The 16,360-nt window shown below is 46.6% G+C and overlaps 1 protein-coding gene across 1 annotated transcript; it reads left to right on the top strand.

The window, feature by feature from the left end:
• Positions 1-998: 998 nt before the first annotated feature.
• Positions 999-15,143, top strand: CRYGN (crystallin gamma N). The gene is made up of 5 exons (XM_090047743.1): positions 999-3,600; positions 3,690-3,773; positions 4,233-4,481; positions 7,867-8,012; positions 14,942-15,143. Exons 2-5 carry the CDS (start codon positions 3,753-3,755, stop codon positions 15,075-15,077), a joined length of 552 nt encoding a protein of 183 aa, XP_089903869.1. The 5' UTR covers positions 999-3,600; positions 3,690-3,752; the 3' UTR covers positions 15,078-15,143.
• The last annotated feature ends 1,217 nt before the right edge of the window (positions 15,144-16,360 follow it).

Here is a 16,360-nt window from a genome sequence, read left to right on the forward strand (position 1 = left end):
AGGGCCCTGGGTCAGGACTGGCTATTGATGTTTACACATGGGTTCTGGTACAAAAAAGGTTGAGAACCAGTGCTGTAGACTACTTGCATATGACTCAGATACACCTGATGGCCAACCCACTCTAGCCAGGTGTCGCAGGCCTGGGCAAGGAGAAAGGCTAAAGATGGCAAGTTTTATTTGCAAATTCACCCCTGACTTTCAATTCCCACAGACTTTCCTTGGCATTGTGGCTCCCACTGCCTTTGTTAGCAGATCTCCCCACCATGACACTCCCTTTGTGCTTTCCCCACTTTATCTTTACGCGCTGGCTTTCAACAGATCTCTCTCTCACTGCATCCTGGACCTTGGGCAAGTGTGAACAACCTTCATAGGCCTGGCAACCCCACCTCCCTTTTTGCCCATCTGTTGTTCCTGGACAAGCTGTACCTTTCTATTTCAGTGTTTTAGTCCTGAATTTTCCTACCAAGTTTCTCTTTAATAGATTCACAGATTGTTAGGGGCTGGAAGGGACCTCACAGGTCATTGGATCCAGCCCCCCGAATTGGGTCCAGCCCCCCACTTACGCCACTTAAGTTATGATTTTGATTGTTTATTACAAATCTTGGTCTCTTTTGTTTCTTCTCTGTTCTTCTGGTACACAACCACCTAAGTTGATGAGAAGGTCTGTGCTCCTCTTCTTTGCTAGATCTCTTCTTAGACTGTCACCCATGGGGGAAGCTTCCTGGTCACACCACTGCACAGCCTGGCTCATCTCTGGGCTGCAGCTGTCCCAGCTTAGGTTTTTACCCCGCCTTTAAGGTTTGGAGAGAACACTACCTGGGAGAAAGATGCTTTGTGTATTTTTAAGCCCAGCTTTTCATACCCGAGAACTTCGGTTGATGTAGGTACAAATCCAAACTTTTTGGACTTCTTCATACTGAGCCCAAATGTCTCAAGTTCAGTCTTCTGCCTCTGAAAGTGAGTGCGGTGATGCTGGAATCTGCATTTTCTCTTGCAGCTGTCGGTTTGTTTTGTGGAAATGTGATGGGTCGTGTTTGCGCTCGGTGGAACATGCAGAAGGGGACGCTCGGGTCCAGGCTGCACATGTCAACGTTTGGTAACAAAACTTGGTATGCAGAGCAGCCTGACAACTTTGAGAAAAGGGCATTTGTTTCTCCGAGTTGCTTAGTCTGCTATTTTGAGCTTTCTGTCACTGGCAACCTTTTCTTGATTGCGTTTTGTTCTGGAAATACAAGCTGGTGCTTGGATCCTGAAATGCACTGTTTTTCACAATGCACTTCTCCCTCTTTGCAATATTTCCTCATCTCTGACACTTGTTTATTGTATTATGTTGGTACCTAAAGACTCTGGTCCAGTATCATGGCCCCGTTGTCCTAGAGTGCGTATACACATTACAGACAAAACTCCTGTCCCGAACAGATTATGGGCAATATGTGTGATGCGAAGCAGAAGATGGATACAGAAAAAAAGATGGGCTACAGTAAACCCTAGGCAACTGATTGTATTGTGTTTCGCTGACAGCCATCACCACAATGTCTCCTCAGCATGGCATATAAGGGACAGTTTTAGTGCCAGCTGAGGCAAATGGAAGTTCTTGAATTTGGCAAAGCCATCCTGAAGACCTGCTCCCCATAACAGCATCTGCAAAGATCAAGAACCACTTTCATAGCTGAAGAAACAAAACCTGGGGAAGATGGGAGATCTTGTCATGCAGCATATTTCTGCCTCACCCAGGAATCAGACAGTATGGTAAGTGAGGTCTGCTTTTTATGACAATGTGGATGCACTGAGATCTTGGTAGCTCTTTAACATGTGAGTTTCAATACGTTCATATTACTTTTTGAGGACCATCTGCTGACTAATTTCACACCTACAAAATAATGCCAGCATTTTGATGAGATGTCTCATTAGTTCCTTTTCCTTGACGGCTTCAGGCATGCCAACAATCATTTAAAAATGGCCAGAATTTCTATCCATTTTCTTCACGCTGAAGCTTATTTACCTTAGAAGCCATTGGAATATGAAGTCTGATGTTTCCTGGTATTGTTGGAAGACCTCTGGGTATGTGCTGTTGGGAGTTTTTACATCTTAACTGAAAGGGTGTTGCTTGTTTGATCTTTAATAATGATATCCTTTCTAATGAAGTAATTGTTCATAAAAACATTAGGGAGCAAGAAGAACTGTTTAAGCTAAAGCACAATGTTGGCACAAGAACAAAGTGAGATAAATTGGTAATGAATAAATATAGGTTGGAAGCCAAAAGAATAGTCTTCTCATTGGAGTAGTGGGAGCAACCTACCTACCTAGTTTTAATACAGAGTTTGATACATTTGGGAAAGGGATTATAGGACATGGTTGTCTGATACAGCCAGGGACCAGACTATATGACCCAGGAGGTCTATTCCAGCCCTACGTCCTATACTCCTAGACGCAAATGGAAATAAAACTTTCAAACCATCAAACTAAAGATCTCTTCCCCTCTCTATAGCTCAGCTTGCAGTCTCCTGTGATGCCATAACTTTATTAAATGCTTTAGATTTAATACCATTTTTAATATACAAAAATTCCTTTATGCCTCAGAAATATAGGTGAAATATAGGTGAAAGTGTTTAGTGCAGTCCAGTGACTGGAGCAGTTGATTAGGAGTCAGGCATCCTGGGCTCTGCTCCTGACTCTGCCACTGGCTTTTGTGATCATGGGTCAGTCAGATTGTCTCTCTACTTCCACTTCCATGCTGAGTCCATCTCTTTTATTTAGGTTATTTTTACTTTCAGGCTGATAAACCACCAAGTCTCGCCGGTTTGTGACTGCCTTTGTTTTTGTATAAAACTTAGTCCAGTGGTTTTCAAACTTTTTGGGTTTGTGGACTGCAGGCTCCTTGGAGATGGGACCTTCTCTTTCTAGAGCCCTGCTCTGGGCTACAGCCTTAAGGTTTGGTTGTAATACAAAGGGGAACAGTAATAAGCGATTTTGTGCCGGTTACTTTTAGGAAACCTCTGGATTATAGAATTTGAAGCCACAGGCTGGTGGAGCCCTATTGATCACATTGGTGAAAATTGTCACTTACACAGTCCATGATGCCAACACGTGAAGCCCTTTTAATCCTCAGTTGTATATGTGCATCTTGGTGCCAAGCTGCATCTCTGCTGACATATTGGCTCAAATAAAAACCCAGGAACATTTGTGCAGCTGTATGCATCAGAGGGAATTAGGTGCTTGGCTTACAGCGCTGCTATCTAACAATTTTCCCAGGAAGGACAAGAAACAGTTCTTCTGATGGACAAAGTGCAAAGTACTGTTGTTAAGGAGTCTTCTAAGTGTGCTTGGCTGTCTGGCTTTAACCAGTGAAAACGGGCTGGAAAAAAACAAAGAACAAGCCATTTAGAAATGAAATGAACCCAAAGTGCTACCCTTCAGACCAGCCGCCTTTTCTGACTTCCTTGCTGTCTGTTCTAAAAAAGAAAAAAAAGTCTTCCAAAAGAAGCTCTAAATGTGCCTCGCTAATGCATCAAATCCCTGCCAAGCAGATCTTTTGTTAAATTGTCTGCGCTATAGCAAAACTCTGGACTCAGCAGTGCCTGGTCGGAGAGGTTCTGTCTGGTAAGCATGAATTTTAAAGCCTTCTATTCCTGCTGTATTGTTAAACTGGCCTCGCGATACCAGCCTTGTCTCCCTTTGCTGATATATAGAGAGGTGTCCATCACATTTCTGGTTTGGCTTCTACTTTGGCACTGGATGGCATCCAGCTGAAAATGTCTCAGTATTCGGGAAAAGTAAGTAAAAACAAAAAAGCTGCTTAGTTTTCATTCAGCACAGGCCAAAGAGCCAAACTTCTCTGTAGGCAGAAGAAGCATTTTCCTAGGTTAGGATAACACAGAGTGACATTTGTATAATGAGATGGTAAGTCATGAGTGCGGAGAAATGGAAGCAAATTAGGAAAGGAGGTGGGAAGAAAAGCAACATCATCAGCTGTATTTTGATAGCTGCGCTTCTTGTGTAAACATTTATGTTAGCAATACTTATAAGCGCACAAGAGGTTGCACAAAAACCATGTGTAGTGTTGAAAACTTGGGATGTGCTGTACTCCTCATTAAAACAAACCCTCCGGTGACAATATCTCTGGCTGGATACAGAAAGTATGCAAGAAGCCCCCATCAGCTGAGAATAGCAATGTATGGGACGGGTAAGCTGTCTGTGTTTGCGACACTGCATCTTCTTCTTCTTCATTCCAGATTATTTTCTATGAGGGCAAATACTTCACGGGCAGAAAGCTAGAGGTCACTGGGGACTGCGATAACTTCCAGGATAGAGGTTTCATGAACCGCGTGAACTCTATCTGCGTCCAGAGCGGAGCTTGGATCTGTTACGATCACCCCGACTTCCGCGGGCAGCAGTATGTCCTGGAGCACGGCGAGTACCCTGATTTCTTTCGCTGGAATGCCCACAACGACCACATGGGCTCCTGCAGGCCTGTTGGGATGGTTAGTGCCAACTTTCCACTAGTTTCCAAGAGGGTTATTTCTGTTGCTGAAATACCTGGGTGAAAGGGTCATGTCTGTGCCTGTATTTTCCGTGGCAACCGGAGTCTAAATAAGTCTCTGTGAGACAATGTGTCCTATGGAAGTAAGAGTTAAAAAGAAAACAGCATCGTGTAACCATTTCCCCTTTTTCTAGGACAAAGAGAAAACTTGTGTTCTGCGTCTTCCCGTCACCAGCTCTAATAGGAAAGCATTTCCCTGTGGTTTTAGTAATGCCCCTGAGCATCATCACATGCACTTATTTTTAATGTTGAATATTTATGAAATATTCACATGCAAAGGAGGGGCAAGGTTCTGTGCGTGGGGCAGATCTGAGCTGCAATATTCTGCTTTCTCCTCCGTGCACTGAACTCCTAATGATGCTGGCTGGCCAGCTAGGTATGCAGGGGGACCAGCAACTGGGATTAAGGTGCAGCATGGAGAGTAGACGCTGCTGTGGGCAGCTTGTAGGTTCTTGGCTAATTCGCCCAGGTACCTCACTGTATTTCAAAGTCTGGTCGTCCCTGGATTAAAAATAACCATGACCCAGATCAAACGCCCCCAACAGCAGCAAAAATATCATGATGAAAGCTGAGCAGGGAACTGTCACATGCAAAGGAGGCGGTTTAATTGGGAAGATTTAGAACTGGTGAACATGTATCCTGTTTTTTTTCTTTCCAGTTGGTTCTGTCTTCATTTGCGCCTGGCAGGAGAATGACTGAAGAGAATTACCCTGAGGATGGGAGGTTATTTTTACTTTCAGGCTGATAAACCACCAAGTCTCGCTGGTTTGTGGCTGCCTTTGTTTTTGTATAAAACCTAGTCCAGTGGTTTTCAAACTTTTTGGGTTTGTGGACCCCTTTGGAAATTTCAGATGGAGGTGTGGACCCCTTTGAATTGTAAGTGTAGGCATTCACATACTTTTGATTGATTGTAGTCATCTTTTACAGACCCTGTAGACATAGTCTGTGAACCCCAAGGGGTCTGCGGACCACAGGTTGAAAACCACTGGTCTAGCCCATAGGGAACAGGGGGTTGGGGTACACGAGTATACGTAGGGACATGGTCTTGTGCATGCACACGTGAATAGCACATGAGCTAAAAACAAGCGGCGATGCAGATAAAAGCTCTCATGCTGCTCTCCAGTTTAGGAATCAGGGCATGGCTCACATGCAGGTCATGGGAAGTCCTGTATGTTGGTTGTTTAGTATCCAGCAAGCTAAAGCTGGATTGTGTCCGTAGGGACCTCGCCTTGAACAGATCCCCTGAGGAGGGACCCTGTTCTCCATAAAATAAATCTGAGTTCAGCCTCACCCACAGGGATTCATCAGCCAGGGAGCACAGCTACTGAAGGAACTATTTCTTCTTTACTTTTGAAGTGGCGTGGGAAGATACCAGCGGGAGCTGTACTAACTAACGTAGACTGGCGTGTCTCTCCTATGAGGCTCTGGGCGTGGGTGCTTGGAGGATCCTACCCAGAGGTACCCTGAGACCTCTTTCAGTGATGTGTGGCTGGGGCTTACAGTCTTTTGATATAGTGCATGGGAGAAGAATGAGGGATGCATTTATCCATCTTGTTCATTTGCATGCGATGAACATGTGGCCCACCAGATGACCCCATCACTTCCCCCTTAGTGTTAATGGATTTTTTCCTTCTTTGTTGGTGCTGCCTAGTGCCTATTGCCACCTTCCAAGAGTGCCCTAAAGCAGGGACAGCACATGTGCCACAAGTGACACAGCAGCCTCTGTGTGTGGCCCGTGGCAGACTGGAGAGGGACCAGGGAACACTGCGACAAGTAGGGCAGGGAGCAGAAAGCAGAACAGTAAATCAGGCAGGGCACATAAAGCACAGACAAGCAGATCAGGGTGGGGGAAAGGGGATCCGAGTGGTACCTGGGGTAGGTGCGGGGCTTATTTTGTGGCCCGCCTGCCACAAGAAGCAGAAGAGTGTATGTACCGCACGAAGTCTTGACTCCGGCCATAGAAAAGACTCAATGTGCCCACAGCCGTGAATGCTTTTCTGCCATTCTGGCCCCGAGCCCTGTCATTTTTTCCCTAGATATGAGTGAGAGGTTTAAAGCATGCCAGCAAGTCAGATGCACTGAGGAATGTTTGGTCAGGAACGGTATCTGAGATTCCACTGCCGGAGAATGAATGCTATGGGCGTTTTGGCACTCCAGGGTAGCTTTTTCATGCATTAATGATGCTTCTATGTAAAATATATTAGGTATTCTCTGAATTTAGCTAAAAAAAATACCTCTTCTGCTAACTCCATCCCAAATACAGCAACATTTCCCCAAAGGAATTGACCTTAATTCACCCGCAAGGGCTCACATAACTAATACTCCAATCATGATATTTCTTCCCTCCCCTTCCCTCCCCTTTTCCTTATTCAAGAAAAGCACATCTTGTACAAGCAACCACAGATATGACTGAACCTGAAGGAAAAATTGAATGATTTTAGGGAAATAATACAATATCTCTGTGTATTTTGGATTTGTTTATTTTTTCATAAGTATGCTCAGTTTATTTTTTCTGCACGGTGTTCTTACTCTTTTGTTCATGCAGTATTTTCTATGTAGCACGATGGGTTTTTTGGGTGGATTTATGCTCTAGGGCAGTGGTGCCCACACTTTTCACCCCATGGGCCGGATGGGTGGTGCCAAGGCTGGATCCAGTTGATGGGCCCAATCTGGCTATACAGGGAAGGGGTGCAGGCCAGGCAGCAACAGGTCAGCCCCAGGCCAAATCTGGCCATACAACAATAGCTTGGCCTGGTCCTAGCGCCGCTGTGCAGGACTTGGAAATTTGGCAGTGAGCGAGGGATGGCAGTTAATAACCACTGTTCCCCCACTGCCAAATTGCCTGGCCTGTGGAGAGCCCTAGGGGCTGGATGCCATGGCTCATTTGGGGCACCCCTATGCTATGGGGCTCAGTTTGAAGTATTACTTGTGTGGCATGTGTGTTTGGAAAGGGTGTCAAGGTATTTGTTTTTTGGGGTGGGGAGCGTAGCTGTGAGATATGTCTGAGACGTCTCACGCCACCAGTCTGTTTGCATGCGAACAGAGATTGTGGAGGTGTGTGGATGTTTGCAGTCATGCGCTTGGTGCAGCAATGTGCCCGTGTATATTTTTGTGTGGAAAGCCACTTGTGAGGGACATCTGTATGCTTGAAGGGAGGTACTTCTCCGTGGTACGTGCCATGCGTTTGTGGGCCGGCAGTATGATGGTTAGACTGTTCTTCACATTTCCATTACGAAGGCCCCTACTTTCTTTGTGTTTATCTTGTAAAAGCAGGAGGAACCATTTTGATGCATGTTTTCGGTTTACTCAAATCCCTTTGTCCCCAGCACGGCGAACATTACAGAATTGAAATATTTGAGGGGAACCAGTTTGGAGGGCAGTCCATGGAGTTCACTGAGGATTGCTCTTTCCTGCAAGGCCGAGGATGGAGCAAGAACTGTGTCAATGCTGTCAAAGTTTATGGAGATGGAGCGTGAGTAACCTGTGGGCATTTAAGGAACATAACTGCTTGTCATCTGTCTTAAAATCCAGTGAAACTACCTCCTCCTCAGATATCCTTGTAATGAAAGACATGGGAACTTCAAAGGACATGGATCCCTTGAAAAAATCCCGTGAAGAAAGCGGGGGATTCGACTACCATGTGCTACACATCAACAGCCTGGTGACAATAGAAAGCTCCCTATTGATATCAATGGAGCTGAATCAGGCCTGAAGACACTAGCCAAGCCTATATTTTCCAAAGTGACTGGTTATCTGGTTACTTCAAATTTTGGGTGCCAAGCTTGAAACACCTTAAGTATGCTCAGTGCTTTCTAAAAAATCTGCCTCCTTTAAGGTGACTCAGGCAGGGCTCCTGAGACCACTAGTCATTTGTTAACAAACTTAGATGTGTGAAAAGGATTTGACCCTATGAAAGTAGAGGAAGGTCAGCCATTCTGATCTCTATATTTAATGTGTTTGGGGTTTAAATGTAAGTTCAATAATCCTGACATCTGCAAAAGTTGCTAAGTACTTGAGAGTCTTTCTGGAAGGGTTAATCATCCGTATCGACACAGTTTGCAAACCTCTTTCCTTCTAACAGATAAAATGAGATGCCATCAAAAGCTTTATCTTGGAATAAACTGGCTCTCTGCAGGAGTGTCAGCCATCAGCTAAAATGTAGTGGATGCAGCAGTGGTGTAAGGAGCCAAGCTGGCACCTGGGCAAACCCTGCAAGAGAGTGGGGTGGGGTGAGGGAGAGCATGCAGTTCCCAGAGCCGGGGTAGAGAGGATGTGGGTGCAAGAGCAGGGCTACAGGAGCTGAGAACTGTTTTGAAGCTCCTGGCAGGGCAATGTTGTCGGGACATGGATGCCGGCGGTGTGGGGGGGACATGTCCAGTGCCCCTCCTAACTTGGTGCCTGAGGCAGGCATCCTTCCACCTAACCCTAGTTATGCTACTGGCATTCAGTATCATACATGGGTATCTGGGTCACTATTTCCTGCGTTTGCTGGAGAACTGCTACTCTTTAATAGCCACGTGGAAAGGTAGGGGTAGATAGTCTGTGGCAGGGGATCGCAGTCACCCAAGGCTCTGGGCTGGATCCAGACTGTAGGGGCTCTGCGCGGGCTGGATCCACATTCAGGTGGCAGCCCAGAGATCCCAAACTCTGCAGCGGGCTGCACACCCCAGCCTCTAGGCGAAATGGAACGATTTCATGGGCAGAATCTGGACCTTGGGCCATATGTTTGATACCCCTGGTGTATGGTGATTGGGGAGCTGTTTGTCCCCTTGATAGTAAGTTAAAATCCAGCCTAGATGAACAAAGAGTGACTGCATGTGATGGCTGGTTGATGGGCTCTGTGAAATGAGTTGGTCACCTCAGTCCGGAGCTGAATGCCCAAGTATTTGCCCCACAAAATCAATGCCATAGCCAGCTCTAACTGAGACCTATGGGACAGTGCCAAGAAAGAGCCTAAGAAATGATCTGGCAGGGAGAGCTGACCACTCTTTTTAATAGATGTTGTTCCAGGTCAAGGTAGAGCCATGTCAGTGGGACATTATGGGGGTATTAGTGAGCTGTAAAGCTTGCTCACGGTGTGCTGGCTTGCTATGCTTGAGGGTCAAGGGAGTGCAGTCAGGGGTAGGAGGGTCATGAAGATGGGTCCTGCTTACCCAGGCTCAGCTCGAAATCTTGTCCCTAGCCTGGCTTCATGGCACTTAGAGAAGGGCTGACATTATAGAAACTGAATCTGAATTTCACGTGTCTCTCACATACCTTGCATTTGTGAGGGGAGGAGTGTTCAGATGCAGGGTGTTGGGTTGGGCTCATCTCTAGCAAGGCAGATACCAGAGGTCAGGGAAACATTTGCATGAGGGGCATACATGGAGGTAAAACTGGGGAGCTAACTCAGCTTGAATCCACACCCACGCTGGCAGACTGACCTGAAAAGGGAGCGACCCAGGGCTGTGTTTGCATATACTCACCCTTGGCAGCTGGGAGTCCCTATAAATCATAAGGTCAGCTTTGGCTCCATTTCTTACCACCATTTGCAGAGGACTTAGAGTGATAACATGAATGGGCCAGACCTTAGGGCCCAGGAAGGCAGGCAGCCCCTTGGGGCACTGTTCTTCCCAGGAGCTGCACATACCATGCAAGCTGAGTATCATGAGCTTGCCGGTCTCCCTCTGAGACTGGAAGGGGCAGGAAAAGACCACTGCCAGACTCCCTCCTGTCTCTGGCAGCCGGCTCAGAGGAGGAGGAATTTGGCCTGATTTCCAATCCTGGCAGCTTGGGACCCATCTCTTGCTTGCAGTCTCTGCAGTTTATAGCAGTGGCCTTGCTGGAGTTCAGCGCACAGCGCACTGCAGTGCTAACGTCCCAATCTCAGGTTAGCCAGGACAGGTCATTTGTTCTTCATGTCCTCCTTACCCCACTACACACACGTGTGCCCCAACAGCTGTGTGCACCTGGCATTGCTCTTCTCCTTATGCAGAGGATGGGTGATCTTGTGGTGAAGGCACAGAACTGGAGTCAGGAAACTTGGGGTCTGGTCCCAGACACAGAGTCGGCTTGGCCTTGGACGAAGACACTGAGGCCCAGACTTCAAGCCTGAGTGTTGAAGGCCTGGCACGAAGGACAGCCTGGTTCTCAGAGGTGTTGAGTTGCTTTGGGATGCACTGAATTCAGTAGCATCCCTAAAAACCACTGCCCGAGTCAGTGCCTCGCCCTATAGATGTAGATTTCTAGCTTCTGTCACCCGGTTTGAAAAGTTTGGGCTTTAATTTCTCCCTGCACCTCCTTTTCTCTGTTTTTAAGATAAAAGGGTACCACTTGCCTATATCACAGCAAGGGGTGGAGGGGTGGGCGGGGGGTGAGACTATGTACATTGTTGTCCTGTGAGCTTGGAAGTGCCAGATCCTGTCTCCCCGACGTTTTCAGCTCTCCATAAAATCCGCTATAAAACTGGACTTGTTCAGAGTTAGTTACATAGGCTGGAAGGGACCTCCTGGGTCAGAGATCCCAGACCCTATAACTGCTGGCATCTTGGCAAAACGTATCTAACAGCGTCCACAAGGCCCTTCTCACTTATTAAGGTCCCAAAACACCAGAAAAATGAACAACCTGCCTCCCTTCAATGCATCAGAAAGAGAGCAGGGGATTAGTCTGTGTCTTTGTCACCATATAATGGGAATGAGCCTTTTTGGAATAACAGCGTCTCCTCCTCTAGGGAGCACGTTTGTTGTTCTTGTTATGTCACCGGTTATTTTTCTGTTGTCATTGTGCCCTGTTTCCTCTTACAAACAAACACGTTTTCATCGGGAGTGGGGGATGGGGCGGGGAAGAAAGCTGCAGGAGTCTCTCGGAGCCAGGAAGTGCTTGGCTTGTGCAAGGCACAGCTGGGACTCCGGTTACTCACGATGTTTTCGTGCCAAGAGAGCATCTTGGCTTAGGGGTAGCAGCCAAGAAAAGGAAGCTGTGGCTGAAAGAAGTCAGAGCAAAGGTGTGCTGTGCACACCCTGGGATGCATCTCTCTGTATGGGGGGAGGCTAAACTATATTGTTGCTCATCTCCCACTTACAAACCATTTAGTCTCCTTATGATGGTGTCTTCTTTCAAAGCCGTTTACCCTGTAAAACTCCCGAAATCCCAGTGCTGTCACGTTCCTGCACTACGTGTCCAGCAGGAGTCTCTCTCATCTAAGGCAGATGTGCCTGGCTCCCGGTGTTCCATTAAGGACTTCGTTACTGCCATCAGATTTATGTGGATTTTATACCAATGGGCAACAGTAGAAAGCTGATAGACTGTGAGTAATCAAACGCTGCATTACCCCTTGTCATGGCAGCTCAGGTCAGCTCACTAGTGCCGCATGCCAGTGCCCGACTGATGCACTCTGAAAAGACGTGTCATCCAAGCAGGCTTTGGGCTGGAGCTGCAGTGGTCTGCTCTCCAGAGACTGTCGTTCTGGTGAGAGAGCCCTTCCGGGCTGTTCGCTAGGGAGAATTGGCATGCTCGGAGAAGGAAAAACATCTTAAAAGCTACAGGGTGCAGGGTTTCTGTAAAAGAAGGTTTGCTTGACTCTTCCTAGCTCTGCACCAGTGCACAGGGCTATTATCCAGAAAGCCGCCACTTTTCTGGGCTCTAACAGATCTTCTGTGTGACTGCTTCTGCTCTGTGCCTCTTTTTCATCATCTGTGAAATGGGGCTAATTGGACTTTCCCACCTTTGCAAAGTACTATGAAATACATGGATGGTAACCTCTATATGTGCATGTGACAGCACATATTCTTACCAAAGCTGATCATGCCATCCCTCCCCTGACCTTACCCTCCAAGGCCCCTGGTTGAGAATCCATCCTGCCAGATGGGGAGGGTGCCTGGCACAGCTCTGGGTCCTACATCAGGCCAATCAACCTTTGAAACTCCAGAAAGGCTCAGGACACAGGACCGAGTCCTGATACTGCGTCACCCTGCTCTCTCAACCACCACCTTACCGAATGTCTTATTTTTCAGACCATTCCCAGCTCCTTCCAGCCAGAGAATTCAGGCTGAAATGTAGCGTACATTATGTTGTGTGCAATTAAAACAGTCCTGAAGCAGGCTGTTCCTCTCAGTTACCTTCCAGCAAACATCTGCCTCTATACTCAGTTCTGTCCTGCATGAACCTGTGATCAGGCACAGCTTTTGTAAAAATATTTGCTGCTTTCCATGGAGCAGTGAAAGCCTAATCATCTCCATTTCTGAGACGGTACGGATGAGTAGCAGAGGTTGAAGTGGCCATGCAGCAGGTTGGTGCCAGGAAGAGAGACCAGGTTACCGGACTCCCTAACCATTAGACCAAATTGCCTCTAGGAAGACCTATAGTTCCATGTATCCCACGTATATCTTGATAATGTATCCTTTACATCAATATCTGTCTGTATTCCCCCCTGCACTATGTCAGCTGGGTACAGGAGTATTCACTTTCTCTCAGTTCTTGTGTAGTGTTGCTGGGGGCTGCTGAACAGCCACTGTATTGTGTGATAGGGATAGCTACCTTTACTGGATGCTATATGAAGGGATACATAGATACTAGGGTCAGAAGGGACCTCAACAGATCGTCGAGTCCAACCCCCTGCCCTAGCCAGGAAAGAGCGCTGGGGTCAGATGACCCCAGCCAGATGCCCATCCAGCCTTCTCTTAAAGACCCCCAAGGTAGGGGAGAGCACCACCTCCCTTGGAAGCCCATTCCAAATTCTGGCCACCCTTACCATAAAGAAGATTTTCCTGATATCTAGCCTAAATCTGCTCTCTGTCAGTTTGTGACCATTGTTCCTTGTTACCCCAAGAGGCGCTCTGGTGAACAGAGCGTCTCCGATTCCTTGCTGTGTCCACCTAATGAATTCGTAGGTGCCCACGAGATCTCCTCTCAGCCTTCTCTTGCAGAGGCTGAAGAGGGCCAGGTCCCTCAGTCTCTCCTCATAGGGCTTGGCCTGCAAACTCTCAACCATACGAGTGGCCCTTCTCTGTACCCTCTCCATGTTATCCACATCCTTCTTAAAGTATGGTGCCCAAAACTGGACACAGTACTCCAACTGCGGTCTGACCATTCCCTCATAGAGGGGAAGTATCACCTCCTTGGATCTATTTGTCATGCGTCTGCTAACACATGAGACGATATATATATACTAATAAACAGTGCACCATCTGAATGAAATCTCTGTCCCTCTCATGGTGTGTGGATAGCACCAACCTAAATAACAGGATCATAGGAAAGTAGGGCTGAAGGGACCTCATGAGGTCATCTAGTCCTGCCACAGGATCATCTCTAACTAAACCATCCCACACAAGTGTCTGTCTAAGCTGCTCCTGAAAATTGTCAGCGATGGTGATTCCACCACTTCTTTTACCAGTGGGCAGCAGATGTAGAGTACATAGCGGTAAAATGGCTTGAATTTGGTAGTTGCTCTATTGCTACATGAAGTGGCTGGGGATGAGTCTGAAACAAGGACCCATATAGTCTGACCCGAGAATCACTAAAACACAGAAGATACATTTCAAATAAGTGCATAAACCTTGACCTTAAAGCCTTTTGTTTTCTTCCCATGTAGAGGATTGTGGCTTTTCAGAACCTAGATACATTTAAGCCTTGGGTACATGCAAGAGGAGTGAAGGATGAGGCAGATATGAGGTTTCCAGTGGAGATGGAGTGGGGACAGGTGTATACAGGTAGTACCAGAGAGGTGAGAAAACTGTGGATTACAAACAGAAGAGATTTGTGGCCAAGGATGATGCTGAGTTTATGGAAGACCAGAAGCAAAGGGAAAAACAGCATGAATTTCACCTTGAGCATAGAGGATGACATGAAGCAACAATTTTGCTTTGTCAAGGCAGATAGAAGGATGAAGCATACCAAAGTCATCAAAGACGTACAATGATGTATCCAGCTGAGTATCATCCCTCTGAAAGTGGTAGTTCATGTTAAAGGCAAAGATACATGGACCCAAAGTTACTTTTATAACTAAGAAGGCAATTCATGAAAATGAAGTGTATTTAGATTGTTTGGGGCACTATTTTTTTTTGGGGGGGGGGTGGGACTCATACTATGAGCATAAACGGTACATAATATGATGGGGCACTGATCACAGGTGTAGCCTCTAGATGCCAGTGTAAATATTAATAATAATAGAAGGACCCAAGGTAGCTGTCAACAGGGTAAAAGGCAGCACTGAAGTGAAAGAGAAGGTGTCTTCAACAGCAAAGGCTTTCAATCCAAAAAGGAGAGCAGACTGGCCAGAATAAAACCTAGGTGGAAGAAAAACATACGCTTCTGGGATATGATTAGTGCAAAAGTGCTGCCTAATTCCCTGAGTAAAACCTGAGAAAGGAGCCTAGTTGTCACACAGACTGTATTCTTGATTAATCCATGCCCTCTCCATTTTAGATGGGTGCTGTATGAAGAACCCAATTACCGCGGCCGTATGTACGTAGTGGAGAGAGGAGAGTACCGCAGCTTTAACGAGTGGCAAGGACAGAGCACAAACATCCAGTCGCTCAGAAGAGTCATCAACTACTTTTAACTGAGTTGTACTACTAAGGTCCTGGTGATGCTCCGGGCCTAGCTTTGCTCTCTGTTCACTGGAAATGTGGAATAAATTCTTAAAATCAGTTTCTGGTTCTAAGTTTTGTTTCGTTTTTTAATCTGAGTCAACGGATGATGCTCTGCTACATCGCATGGTCTGACTACACGTAGATTCAAAAGCAGACTTCTGGCTTGCCTCCTCCTAGCCATGGGATCTGAATGAGCACTGCTAAATGAGCACATTATCATCATCGGAGTCTCCGCACTGATACGCTGCGCCTGTGTCCAAAACCCATTTGAGTAATTGAACCTTTCTGCTGACTTCAGCTGGCTTTGGTTCAGACCCATTGTGTTTAAAAAAAAAAGAAAAGAAATGACAAACATTAAATCTCTGAAGGATGTCCGGGGCAGCCCAGAAAAGTGACTCATAAATCCCAAAGGCCAAAATCCACTGGAATGTTCTCACTTGGTCCACATGGCACCTTTCTTTTTTTCCTCCCTCTTAGAGAGATAAAAGGGACCACACAGCCATTTTCATCTCTTTATTGAGTCCAGTGCAACCTGTCTGCATTCGGCTAGTTGTAACTACTGGGTATGTTCAGTTGGTTCTTCTGTACCACGGGCCCTGGTGATCTCTGTTGCAGATTCATAGTTAGTCATAAGCTACTAGGTAGGAGGGAAGGGGGAGGGAATAAGAGGAAGTGCATCTGATCAGCTAAAAGCCGTCTGTTAAATTATTTACAAGCCACATAACAGGACTGCTCTTGTGCTGTCAGTGACATAAAACCCCCAAAGGTCAAATGACCCCCCTCCCATAGGCACATAATCTGCACTCATGGGTTTGGAGCCATTTATGAAGGGGTAATTGTATTCTCACTCCATCTACATACTATATTGGTTTATTTTATTTGCTGTTCAGGCTTATTTGTCTGATGGTTACTGACAGGTACTGGCAAAATTCCCGCAAGGCCAAAGCGTAGCTTCTTTGCTGTCTGTTAATCCGCTGGAAAGCCTGCTGACCTCACCACTTTAGCTGTCTCTTCAAAGGGATGCTAGCAAGGCTGACAGACCCAGAGTATATCAAAATGTGAAAGAAGACTACGCTTACAATGGGTTCATATGCCCTCTGGGGACTTTGCTCTGTCCTTGTGGGCTGGCAGTAGAGTCAAATGCACAAGATCCTGGTTTTCAGCGTGAGCACAGAGACGAGCAGGAGGGCTGATGGATCAGCTGCACAGTTTAATGGGGCCCTAGGTACGCTGGGAAAGAAGGGCATTGACA

The sequence above is a fragment of the Crocodylus siamensis genome, chromosome 5, assembly GCF_052110815.1.
Source record: "Crocodylus siamensis isolate JL-2025a chromosome 5, ASM5211081v1, whole genome shotgun sequence".
Taxonomy (NCBI): Eukaryota; Metazoa; Chordata; order Crocodylia; family Crocodylidae; genus Crocodylus; species Crocodylus siamensis.